This window comes from Larus michahellis, chromosome 8, assembly GCF_964199755.1.
Source record: "Larus michahellis chromosome 8, bLarMic1.1, whole genome shotgun sequence".
NCBI classification, from domain to species: Eukaryota; Metazoa; Chordata; class Aves; order Charadriiformes; family Laridae; genus Larus; species Larus michahellis.
Genome location: NC_133903.1, coordinates 51,337,334 through 51,351,269, shown reverse-complemented (window position 1 = coordinate 51,351,269; position 13,936 = coordinate 51,337,334). Strand labels below are relative to the sequence as shown.

At 42.2% G+C, this 13,936-nt stretch overlaps 1 protein-coding gene across 1 annotated transcript in view; it reads left to right on the top strand.

The window, feature by feature from the left end:
* GLIS1 (GLIS family zinc finger 1) overlaps window positions 1-13,936 on the top strand; it is a 203,684-nt gene that overhangs the window by 170,725 nt on the left and 19,023 nt on the right. The window contains exon 8 of the mRNA XM_074597704.1: window positions 5,973-6,123. Coding sequence (XP_074453805.1) covers window positions 5,973-6,123 — 151 coding nt within the window. The remainder of the gene's footprint in view (window positions 1-5,972; window positions 6,124-13,936) is intronic.

The following is a 13,936-nucleotide window of genomic DNA, read 5'->3' as shown; positions in this document are numbered from 1 at the left end:
TTCTAGTTCAAGTTGCAATAAAATGTTGGAATGTAATGTGAACAGAATGAAGTAGAAAGGGAAATAACCGATCATTCTAACACTGTTCCCCTGGGAATCTGCACTCACAGTTTATATGTTGTTCCTCGAAAAGTGTCAGAAAGCTGAAGGGAGTTGGGGGGATTATTTCCATCCTCTGCCTTTGTCATCTGCACTCTTAACATCTGTGAGGGCAGCACGTGGCCTCTGCTCTCCACCCTTGCCAGTCCGGCATAGCTGGAGCATGGCTTGGCCCCTCGCTTCCAGGCAGGACAGGAAAGACCAGCAACATTTCCCTCAGAACAGGCTGCACTTAAGAACCTCAGAAATAGCCTCAGGTTTCAAGTGACAAAAATAAAACAGGAAAACAGTTATTCACTTAGAGATAAACTAACCTCTCAGTGTCATTTCTGAGAACCTCTTGTGAAACTAAGGATTTTATCTATCAATAATACTGGCTTTCTCTGATATGATTTCTTTGCTGATTATATCAATCCATCACCAGGATGTTGCAAAAAACGTAGTAAATCTTCCCTGATACTTCCATCGGGTCATCCTATATGAGACCCCATCACATGCACAGTATAAAAAAAGCCAGGGAAAATAAATCAAGATTTGAATGACTGTTTTGCAGTGAAACAGAACTTGCTTCATACTATGTGTAGTACAATTCCATAGGCAAAGTTGTTCCTCTGTCATTATTTAGGGCATATAAGCTAAAGTGCTGATCCCTACAGAACCGAAGCATAAGGACATTCCTGCTGCCACCTATAGTCTGCAATGATTGCACATTTGCTCTTTCAAATAAGCAGAGGTAATATTTCTGGAGAAATCAGGTATAATACTCTATATAGGATATATATGGATAAATACAGTATATGATGTCCTCGTGATTCCACTTGAAAATATGAAAATGTTCATGGTTTGGGTTTTTGTTTTGAGTTTGGGGGTTTTTCCCTTTTTTTTTTGTTTTGGGTTTTTGGTTTTTTTTTTTTTCCAAAGAAACCATATTATTAATGTGCAGAGCACTGGGCTTTAGGGATCACTTGAATTCCTGGAGAGTTTCGGTTTTGTCTTTCTCCAAGTTAAAGCACATTTTAAATATGTCAGGGATGAAAGCCAATCACAGGAAAAATGAAATATTAAAAAAGCTCCCATCCCTTGTGGCTGACTTCAAAGCAGGTTTGTGCTTGGGAATGGGTAAGACAGTGAGCAAAAGAATGTTTCGCAGGCAGAGGAACCCACTGTTTGCTTAGATCTTCCTCCTTTTTCCCTCCTCATAACTAAGATGCTTCATGGCTGCACACATTCAACTCTAGCTGTGCCTACGAACTGGTACCACTCTCTCCACAAAGGCAGTATCTCCACTCAGGTAATTCCGCTCAGGCATTTTCTCTGGGAATGTTTTATTATTGTTTTTCTGGTCTCAGTTGGCATAAAGCTGGGGAAAAGAAAAGCTGCTAGTCACAGATGCTCAGAGTACCGTTTTGGCAACAGATGTTAAGGTTAAAGGCCAAGCCATTTAAAATACTGATTGATGACATATATTTACAAGCTAAGATGGTCAATGCGTGAAGAGGCCCAAGGTGCACAGTCCTGAACGGGGTTGCACTTGCAGGATTAGTCATTCATAACAGCTCCAAAGGCTTCTGTGTGACTTCAGGTACTCAGAATATTACAGCTCACTGCTGAAAAAAAAGAAAAACTGTAAAAGAAGAGACATTTTAGAAGTATTGAAAATGATACTGAGGCTGAAACAGCAACTGCTCTTCCCCTCTTGACTTCTTCCATTGTAGAGGCACCTGATCTCCTGGGTAAAGGGATCCATGCAGCAAAGACAGGATTTCTCTCCACTCAGACAACTCTTCCTTTCTGTTAGGACTTGGCAGTGGCCAGGATACCTCCTGCTTCCCTGAACAAAGCAGTTCACACTCTCTTTCCTGATAAACTGTCACTGCCACTATTTCCTTCTAAAAGCACCGTCTTTGGGCTTAACGCCCATGAACATACCATTCCATAATCATGGAATCGGAGTGACAGCAACTCCAAACTTTGAGTGTCTTAAGTCTGGAATGAAAACATGCATATCAAACTTTTTACAGTCAAAATGAATTCCAGTAGCAGCATAAATGGCTGAGAGCTGATAGCATTCATGGTGCCCAGTGTAGTACACCCTGCAGAGTGCCCGTGACCAGAGAAAGGTCTGTCCCTCTGAAGGAAATAAAGTTAATGTTCTGTTGGAGTGCCCTTGTTTTGCACTGTGTAAGATAAATAGCTTTTAATGTTAATTAAGTACCGATTTGGTTCTCAGTGACTCAACAGAAATGACTAATGTCTCATTGCAGACTCACATGGAATCTTGTAGTAAATCCCATCTCCCATTGTGTGTGCCACATGGCCCTTGAACTACTCTTTAATTGCAGGCAGACACCCCATGCAAGTGAAGCAAGTGAACAATAGGGTCGATTCTTTGTCTACGTTGGCTCGCGTTTCGGCTTTCTCACTATCCAGAAGCTTCAGGGGCGGATGCAGCCCTCATCCAAATGGTGGGCTGTGCAGTCTCAGAGCCTCACCACCAGGCCCAGGAGCACACATCGCTCTGTCTGACACCAGAGCAGCCCTGCAGCTCCCCCCATTCCTCCCACTAGCCCCATGTCTGAGGGATAAACACTGTACAAATCAGGACCCCAGGTCGAGTCTCATTTCCTTGGGAAGCAAGGCTTCTGTAATCATTTTGCTCGCCTCTCTGTCCCCATGTGTGTCAGTCCCCTTCCCCACAGTATTTTTTTAAATCCATTAGCCAAGCTCAACCACATTTGACAAATGCCTCAGAGATAATTACGTTCTGACAAGTCTTCATGAATACTGGCAGCTGGTTACCAGAGAGTGGCACCCAAAATTAGTGTTCCCACTGTGGGGGAGGCAGGCAGGGCTCAGCTGGGACACACGCTGCTTGGCAGCAGGCAGCACACGTGTAGCGCCACATTTGTCAGTGTCCCAGAGGACATGGGGACGGCTGGGTTTGCCCTGACATGCTTCAGCCGATGTTGTGGTGAGCTGCCGATCTAGCAATGCCACGGAGAGGGGGTGTCAGTGCCTGGGGAGCCAGCGGCTCCTGGGGTGAGGCAGCACAAGCTGCGGTGTGGAAGAGGGATTGGGGGAACAAGAGACGCCACGTGTCAAACTGAGCGTGAGTGAGGGCAATGTGGTAAATAAAGATGCAGGAAAAGGAAAACTCACTGATGAACAAACCCTACAAGCCTCAGCACACATGTGCTCCAAGCAGGGGCCTCTTCCGGAGAAGGTGTGATCAGTAAGTCAAAAGATGGATAAACTCAGGGTGGCTGGAATAAGCACTACTTTAAATAGCAGAGGAGATCCACAGCAATACATCTTTTCAAGCGCAAGAGTGGGCAATGGGTGTCCACTCTAGTAGTTCCACCACAGCTGGGCAAACTCCCCTGCACAGCAGTTGGGCATGGCAGAAACTCGGGGTGACGGGGATTCTGGTTTCATTTGGTTTTCTAATGGGGTGGGTTTGAGTGCATGGGATCATGCAGGACTCAACTCCTGGACATATGGATGTGTGGGGGGTGTTCTTTTTTAACATTTTCTTGCTTCTCTAGAGCAGCAGGCTGATGGTAGGTGCTCTGCTACTCTGTCTTTCTCATCCACCCCAAGCAAAGAGTTGAACTATTCTCAGCAACTGAGACAGTATGGAAGGGGCCAGGAGAGACCTCTTAAACATTCATGAACTGTTCAGGGTGGAATTGTAAGATAGAACATATGAGTGTGTCTACTGGCCACCACACTGCTAAAACTACCTTTTGAGGGGTTTTGAGCTTTTTGGGCGAGTTATTGACAGGATCCGGTAATAGTCTACTAGCCTTAGAGAGCATAAACACGTCTTTTTAGGTTTAGCGGTTTCCTCCAGGCTGTGCTGCGAATATACCTGAACTGTGTGTTGTAGGAAATACAGCTGAAGTGTGAAATGACACTGTACAGTCAAGGTCAAATTGGTATTTGGCACATCTTCCAAGCCTGATAATGAATGTATGAACAGCAAGGATTTGGGGGAGGTGGAAACTATTGTGTCATAAAACAGACTGAAGCCACCAGTAGAAAAATGACATTTTCACAATGTAGCATCCTAGCTACTGACTTACTGTTATCAGAAGAGGCTTTGACAAATAAATCCTAGCATAACCTGCGAACATCTGACTACTTAAAGCCCCTTCTGTCTGGTTTTCAGTGCAGAAAGCAAGTTGGTTTCACTGGCTGGTTGACAAATGTTCTGTCTAGCGGAGACAGAGATGATGTGGTTCATTTTTGTTGCTTTAGATCTGTCAACAGCTGAGGAGTCATTGTTCATGAGAGGTTTTTGACTCATCTGAAGTCTCTGACAAAGGTGGCTGGAATCTTGCCTTAGTGGTTCTGCTCTTCAGTCACACAGAAACAGATGCTGACATTCAGCCGTGTCTTATCCACCCTGAGGGCTGTCACACATTCCCCACGGCTCCAGATTTTCATGATGCTTTCTGCTTGCTCCATGTCACTGCAAGGGTTTGGGAGCAGTGCCATCCAGAACCCTGTCAGTGACACGGGACACGTCCAAGCAGAGCTGACACACAGCTCTTCCTGAACGTGTTGCTCTGCACACAATGAGTGGGAAAGGAAAGGTGAATGCTACGGGAGGAGAGAAGGTGAAGAAACTAGACCTCAGAGGGGGTGTGAGGTCTTAAGTGCTGTATAGCTGGACACTGCGGGAGCTGGCAAACTTCATTTGCTCTCCACAGCCTTCAGAATACAGTGGCTGCTCTAGTCCTCCTCTGGGTGCAGATTCCCTGGAGGCACGCCCTGGTGGGCCAAAACTCTGGGAGATGTGTTGTAAGCAAACTTTAAGAAGAGGAAGAGAAGGGCAGAGAAGCTGCGAAAAGGACTAGACTTTTCCAAGAATTGCATTTATGAGGAGCCAGTCCTTTTTCCCTTCTGCCATAGGGTGGTATTTGCAAACAGTGTTCGCAACGCCAGGCAGCGAGCACTTCTGCGATCTCCTCTCGTTGCAGATGACTGCCCTCAGTGCAGCCTTCATGCCAAAAGGCAGTGTCAAGGCCCTCCCTGGACCTGCTCCTACAGGTCCATGACTTTCCTGTGCTGGGGGCTCCAGAGCTGGACACAGTACTCCAGGTGGGGTCTCACCAGAGCTATGGTAGGGAAGAGTAGCTGGAGTCCTAAAAAACAGGAGCATCAACAGTCCTTCAGCCTCTGTGTACTTGTAAAGCTTCTGTTTTCATGGTCTCGTTAAACATTTATCCTCACTCCTCTTCACATTTAATTCACTGGGGTTTCATTTGTATCAGTATGTGAGAGTTTTAAATAGTCTATGGTGTCCAGCAGCATATTAATTGAAAGTCAAGTTAAAAAGTTTTAAATGAATAACAAAAAAAACCAAATCCTGATCCCCCTCACAGAAACACAGTGCTCTGAGTTCAGTGTCTGATGTGCTGTTGGTGTCACGTACCACTCTGCTGTCAATATGAGCTCCATCATTCTGCAAGCAACGAGCACTGCGAGTTCTCACTCAGAAGTATAGTGAAGGCAGGGTGAGAGTCCTGCCAAGTCCTGCCAGCTGCTAGGAGAAGTGCTTACAGGTCTGCAGTCACAGCAAGGAAGAAATGGACCACCTGAGAGGGCGGGAGGGGGGGCACACATGTGTCAGAATACCTTGCTGCTGCTCTGAGTGCTATTCCAAGCACAGCAGTATTCCTTAACCTATTGGGTCTCTGCCTGGGGGACTCCCCTGGCAGGATGACTCCCCCAACAGAAGGGGGCTGCTGTGTGTTTGTGTCTCAGGGTCGGGTGGGGGATAGGGAAGGAGTTGGGGACTCTCAAGGACTTACTTGGATGCTTCTTCCCTTGCTTATTTTATTTTGCAAAATGACGTGTGTTCACAGGCATGTACAGTGGTTCCAGCGCTAACCATAACGGTCCCTCACCAGGTATATTGCCGCCTCCTCATGACGTCCCTTCAAGACACCATCCACTCGACTCTGCCCTTTCCAGTCCACATCACCATCAGTCGCCGCTGGAGAGTGCTAGGGAAGGGTATGTGTATGAAACATGCTTGGCCTCTGTCTGCCATGATAATGAATGATTGTTTGTTTTTCTTTGCATGAATGCTGTTTGAATGAAACACACTGGCTCAAACTAAGCAATTTTGTTTGTTTTGTAATCATAGAATAATTTAGTTTTGAAGGGACCTCAGAAGGTTGTGTCCCTGTGCAAAGCAGAGCAAACTTTGACATTACTATCAGGTTGCTCAGGGCCTTGTCCTTGTCTTCAACAAAACACACTGAGATTTTTTTTTCTTCATAGAATGCAATTGCATTTAGATTTTAATTTTTTTTTTTTTAAATTCTTCCTTGATGACTTCACTTTGGATAAGTGAGAGAACTTTTCTCAGCTAAAATGAGAAATCTCTCAAAGGGTGAAAACCCAAACTATGAGTCACTCAGGAATAAGGCAGCATTTGCCTTAGTAAGACTTTGTGTCAGATCAGCAGGCTTTCTCACTTCCTTGCTCTCTGATAAGATTTTCTGTAATACATCTCTCAGCAGCAGGCATTAACCAGTAAGATACTCATCAGGGAAGAGTATATTATCACACTGATGGTATAGATTGCATTGCTACAGTATGGATTGCATTGCATTGTTACAGTATCTGATATTTGTAAAGCACTGTTTGCTCAAGGATCTCGTAACATCTTCTCAGCAGTGAAGAATCTCTGTAAGCCACAAAATTCTGCTCTAATCTTTTTGCTCAGAATTTCTTTTGGTGCCTAGACTCATGCAAATTAAGCATCAAACTTGCAGCTTTTCTTCCCAGCACTTTCGACAGGGAGGGGACTCTGATTTTGCTTTACTGATGGGAACTTGGGATACAGAGAGATTAAGATATTTTTTTTTTTCCTAAAAATATGTCGGGGTTCTTTAGCAAATACAGCAATTGAATGTAGAGTTTTTCCATCCTAGTCCAGTGACTGACCCATCCCTTCTTTTATATGGGGAAAAGAAAGCCCAGAAAGTTTTTAATTGTATGCTTTAAGCGAGAGCAGAGGCAGAGTGTAAGTGACATGGAAAGGGCACAGTAATGAAAATTACACCTGTAGTAGTTGAAGAACAATCTGATTAAGGAAATTCAATTAGGAACAAATTACTCAATTTTTCTTCTGAACTGGGGGACGACAGCTGTAGCGAGATTAGCTTCTATACCCAGTTCCTCCTTCAGCCATCTCTTCTGACCTATGCCAGTAGCAGGTACCAGTGCTCCCTCCCAATGCACGACACATATCTGCCCCTCGTAGGAATAGACTTATCCCGTCCCTGTCACACAGATGCCTGTGCCCAGCCCTCCTCCTTCCCTGCCCTGCCACCCACATTCCCGACCTTGTCTTCCTGCTGGCAGACTCATGCCCGTGGCACAGTCATGGCCAACAGGAGGCACTGGGCATGCCAATTCAGGCGGAAGTTATACCAGATGATCATGAAGTTTTCTGTAGCAGAGAAGGCAGTGAGCACAAACGGGAGGAATGGAGACAGACAGTCCAAAATGAAGGTAATCCACGAGCTATTCTTTACCTGCAGAATGGGGCTACTTGAGCCTGGGGGAGTAGAATCCTCTCCTCTCATTGCCGCCCAGTGCACTGCTCAGCTATTTCCTCGTTGAGTTGGTTCTAGGATGGGCTTCCTAGGGGAGTTAAGGCAAAAACTCCCATGAACAAAATAAACTGAGGATATACTATGAGAAGGATTTGTTTCTAAGGCACTTTGCATTTTGGTACTGTTAATAAGAAATGAAAGCAAAGACTTGACCAGAATGAGGGCAACAGACAGTTTTCCAGTTTGAGGGGTCTGAAGCTCCCAGATGAATTCTCCTTGCTGCCCCTCGTGTCTCCATTCCACAGTACAGCACTTCTCTTTTCAGCAGAAATGCTGTGCTGAGTGAAGCAAGTTTCTCACTGAGCTCCTTCTACAGACGTTTTGATCATTTGCTTAGGCCAAAGTTTACATCAGAATTGTCTCTGCTGTTCCCAGTTCTAGTGGAATAGGTATTCTTTCTCAGAGGAGACAACAGTGCCGATTGATGATTTCAGTGCTTGTATACTTAAGTAACGTAAAGTCTTTGCAGAAACACCACAACAAAATGTAAAAGTGAGATGATAACAGATTTCTAACCATGAACCAAACATCAGGAAATGGAGAGTGGAATGTATTTTTGAATAGTTATTTTAAAACAGGGTATCTAGTTTCATGACATAATTACTTGGAATTTTTCAGCATCTCAAATACCATTTTCTAAACTCAAAATAATCTGTATTCAGCGCTGTCATACCCAGTCCAAGAGCCTTTTGCTGTTTTTCAATTGTTTATGCTTACATTATTAATGACTGCTGAAATAAAGCCCATACATGACATTTTAATTGCAAGTACAGAAACTTAGTGTGAACTAATAGTCCTTGAATTTCATTTAACACAGTTTTGTTTAAAGCATTCATCCATTTAACTGGGCAAAATCACTTAATAATCTAATGCTTGGAGTCACTGAATTGTAGAACTGTTACACTTTTGCCACTTCATAGCAATATGCCATTACTCATATAAAATATATATGGTTTACAATAGGAAAGAAATGCCTAACACTACCTTTCTTCATATTAACTGCTCCAGCTTTCTGGCACACATATAATGTTTCGCCTCATTTGTCAGCTGTCTCAGTATTAATTTTTAAGTAAATGCGAAGAATTTCTATACTGTGAATCAGGACAATGACAAGACTGCATTGCATAGTTTAAGTCTGTGGAACGAACCAAATGACTACTATCAAGAAATCTAATTACTGAGTCATCAGATATGCAAGATGCCAAAAACTACATGATGCAGAGTACAAATATTCAACTCAAGTTTGACATAAGATTCAGAATTTGATTTAAAGGCTTTTTCTTTTTTTTTTTTTTTAAAAAAAGCTCTATGTTATACCATCCTTTGCCAAAGTCAATACCAAGTGCAGCAGTCAATTTTCCCAAATGGTTTGCTAAGACATTTAAATAGTTTGACAAAATTATCTAATTCACTTGAAAATGTTCTAACAAAATCTGACTTCATTACCAAATGTATTTATACTGGCTTTATACAATATGGAGAGTATTTTTTTTCAAATTCTGGTATGAAGTGTATGCTCGACCAAAAAATTTTCCTTATATTGATATTAATTAAACTAAAAAGTGTGTGACTGAGAAATGTTTTGGCATCCAGAAAGTGGGCTTGTCATGATCCAGGTTTAAATATATATTTGTGTTTTATTTCAGGTAGCAAAGTGTTATTTTAGCATTTCTGGTAGCATATGCCATGTATAATGTCTAACTCAGTTTCATTTTCCCCATTGCAAAAATAGTCTGTTTTGATTTGTAGCAGTATGAAGACAGAAAAACAGCTTTTAGTATTTAATCTTATGTGGATTTTGCACTTGTCTTTCTTTCTGCTATTTTTTAGCTGTTATTATCTAAACCATCTAAAAATGTGCTTCGTTTCATTTGTAAACTATCTCTGTATATTTCAGTTTAAAATATTTAGTGTGATAAATTATCAGCCTAAATGAAACTCTCATGACTAAAGTTAAGTGAGTTTGAGTGGTGGCACCAAGTTAGGGATTTGCACCAATTTAGCTTAATGACCTAACAAGGTCACTTTGTAGGACCTGAACACGGTCCCTCTATGTGTGACTGTGAGGCCCTCTGTCACTTGTGTCACCCATAACAAAAAGCACTTATGTTCTCAAAAGAAGCTGGGGGTACTGACAAATAATAACTTTATTGGGAAGGCGATGCGTCTCCAAGGGAAAGGTAAGTGAAACTAGTGTTTTATATTCCTGTGGTAATTTAGGTCATTTCTGCTCTGTAAACACAACAGTAAATGAAGAACTAGTGGGAGTAAGACATCTGTGATGTCCACAGGTGATGATTAATGAGAACTCCGAAACCAGTCTTGTGAGCCTTTAATAAAAAGGATTAAGTAATCAGGGTTAGAGGGAGGAGCTGACACAACTCTCTTTTGCCCAGGCTTCTCACCGGCTAACTGCAGCCAGTTCAAACCATGTTCCAGATGCCCCTGAAGAGCCACTTACCCATTCCAAATCACAAGAAACAGGACTTAAAAACAATCACGTGAAAAGAGACGTTTTAGTTAGGCTGCTTAAACATTAGAATTTTTGTTAACTTGCTAAGAAGGATCTGTTAATTCAAGTACCACAGACCTGTATCAAATATTTAGTCCTTCCTTTCTCTCTACCTAAAATAACACAAGCTACACAGAGCCTCCCTTCTTGCTCAACCAGGGAACACTAGATTTGAAATTCTTGATACTTCTAAGCTTGGAAACAAATATGTAGGGTAAAATCTTGTGTGCTGGACTTTCATTTGTACTGATACCCTGCCATCCTTTGGCAATAAGAGACTGTAAGGCAGCTCCTACCCACGTTTCATCCCTGTTACACACATTGCCGGGACCCTGACAGGTGCCTCCATTTCAAAGAAGAATCTGGCCCAGTCCCCTGACTGCTGGCAGTGAGCTGCGGAGCTGGGAGAAAGCACCCCCCAACAACCCCACATCTCGGCTCTGGGGGACTGATTTGGCTTCAGCTTTGCTGGTAGCTGATGATGGCATAAAAGAGTCTGGTGGGTGCTTCCTCATCAGATGGGACCACACTCAAATTATGGCGGTAAGAGTTTCATTGTTGTTTGCAAGCAGTTAGTCTTCTAGAGTGTAACTGTTTCTGGGATAAGATTTAAGAAATTGCCCCCAAACCAGTAAAGGAAACCAGGGAGATTCTTTTCAATCCTCCTATCTCCTTTAACTGCCAGAATCCATGGCCAGATAGGAAAATACATTTGTGTACCTAATTCTCATTACTTTCAGTGACAATTAGGTGTCTAACTACTTATGTCTAATTTTTATTAATCTTTGTGAGCTCACATAAATAAATTGAGTAGTAACTGGCATGTTGCTAGAATCTTTGTAGGAAGCAAACTTTTACTCTCTAGAAGTGCTCTGGAGAACTAAACACCTACACAGTTTTTGTAACGCTTCCTAGGACCATGGAGATAGATCATTCATTCATTGTGGATTCCACTGGAGAATACTCTTCATTTATAATAGAATACACAAGTCAGTGTTTTAGTCTTTCTTTCAAAAGCACTAAAACCAATAACAAGAAACAGATATCTCTGACAGCTGAAAACATTTTCAATGGAGGAAGCCAAGAACCCATCATAATTTATCTCAGTGTTATGGATCTGAGCACGCAAAAGGGGCATCAGTACATCTGTCCAAAGAAAGAACAATGTACAGGTGTGGAGCTGAGGTTCATGTAACAAAGAAAATCAGTAATTAAAGGCATCTGGTTTCAAATCCCTAGTCATTTATCTCATTGTAGAAAATGTGATCAGAATTCATTTATAATCATGTCCAGATAGGCTTATACAGTTTTTTCCCCCCCTTAAAGAAAAACTAGCATTAGCATAGGCTTACTTTAACAATAAACGGTTAAGAATAACTTAGTGGGTGATCATGGGGTAAAATATTGTTTGGCCATCAGCGGAAATAGGTAGGCATGTATTTCGTTTGTGTTTCTAAAAGGGCTGGATTGACATTCATTAGAGCGCCTTCACCAGTGCATCTCAAAGTGCGTGCTGTGTTGCCTGCCCAGAGGAGACGCTGTGAGCAAAATGACCTCAGAGTAAGAAACAAGAGAGTTACAGGAAGGTGGGAGGTGAAAGGAGTTGGTCAGCGTAACTCAGGAACCATTTAAGGGGGATTCAACTGCAGCTCTTCTGCATTATATTAATTATTTTAGCCATTACTGGGTTTTAGCTATAGTTAAATTTACGCTTAACATTTGTAAAGCTGATTTTGTTTTAATTTTGTTTTGCTTTTTACGTGAAACTTCTGCAGTTACATGTAAATCACATACGCCAAACACAATAATTTATCATGGTATAACAAGCAGTTAAGTTATCCTCACATTTCCCACTATTTGGTATAGTACCTTTTAGACTGTAAACTTGAAGAAAGCAGGCATCAGCTACCTGTACAGAATCGACCTGCACCTGGAAGCATCTTGCTGCACACGTGCCAGGGAATAATGACCTCGAATGACTAAAATAAGACAGATGAGTCAAGCATGCAGGGCATGCTGGATAATCCTGAGGAGGCAATATCTGCGTGTGATTGCATGTCTTTGTAATTGACTTTCTGGCAATCACTTGAACCTAAGGCAGTGCTCTGTATTTAAATATGTTTTGATACTTCTTTGACCACATTAATAAGGATTTTTTTTTTTACTTTGGAAATATATTTTCCTGCTAGATTGTTAGCGATAATAAGTTTTCAAATTTTCCTTACATGTAGCACCTTCCACTGTAGTGATCCATCAGCTTTATTTCAAAGGAGGTCATTGAACAAACCCTATAAATAAAGGTGTCTTTTAGATTGGCACCGTTCTCATAATGATCACTATACTTAAATGCTCTGCAGAAATTGCAATACGAGGTCGGAACAATTGTAGAGATGTTCACTTAACATAGAAGAAAATGTGTTTAGGTACGTTTGTGAGTTTGTGTAGGTAATGAAATGCAATACAAAATACCGAGTTACTTTTTATGCCCAACTGAGACTTGCATGTGTATTTGTTAGAAAAGATTGTGAGTATTTCAGTAAGTCGCTCTGTACCTAAAGAGAAGGCCCACACAGAAAGCCTTTGAGTGTACCAGGAAAGGACTCCTTTGGCTCCTGTGTCACTTTGAACCTGAAGCTATTTTCATACCACTGTTGATCGGTATTATTACAAATATTCTAAAGCAATTAAATGACCTAAGACTCTTCAGCCACAATAAAGGTCCCATCGATATTGTCCGCCATAATGTTTATGAAGCCCCTCTTACTCCTCAGAGCTAACTAGCTCCTGCGCTCGTTGTACAGGCACTTGTCACTGCTCAGAGTGTGGGTGAGCGAAGATGCAGAACTGGATTACATTAATCCAAGGCAGTATTCTGAATTAAAAATAGTATCTTGTATTTATCTAGAATATAGGAAAAGGCTGACATTGCCACGCTTTAAAGGTGTTACACACAGAGGTGTGTCACCCGTTACATTAGTAGCAGAGCCAGGAATAGAGCTTGAGTTTCATACCAGCAGCCAGGGACTCACCCTGGCCACAAGCACAGTGAGAAAAGAGACAAACAGAAACACGCTGTCACGTCCTGCAGTCACGGAGCAGAGACTGAGGCCTTGTAAGAAGGGTAGTGTGTCACAGGCCAGTAACTTGTTTGCTCATTGTTTATAGAAGAGGGTAATAAAATGCAATGATGCCCAGCAAGCTGATCTGCAATGAAGGATTTATTATATATCGGGGGGGGGGGGGGAGAGGAGAAAGGAAGAAAGAGGCAGAGAAGGAAAAGATTCTTTGCATTCCAGAAACGTAGCCAGAGGCACCTGGCAGTGATTAGTGCAAAGGTTCACCAAACTTCAGATAGAGTCCTTCTCAAAAAAAAAAAAAAGTAAAAAAAAGTGAACGGTATAACTGTTTCCTGAGCATGTGCTGACAGAAATTCCCGTAGGGCAAGACCCAGAACAGAAACACGTGGCAAGAGATTGGGCGCTATCCAGAGACCAGATTAGCAGAGCTTTACACATCATTTTTAATATTATGGGAAGAGATGAAAATCAGTGTTAAGTTTTTTTTTTTTTTCATGAAAAAACAAAAAATCTCCAGGTCCTGGAACTGAATTGGACTTTCTCACAATATAAGTAACTATAATGCTTAAGGGAGAGATTTTATGAATGAAATGGTCGGCATGCTGGATTTT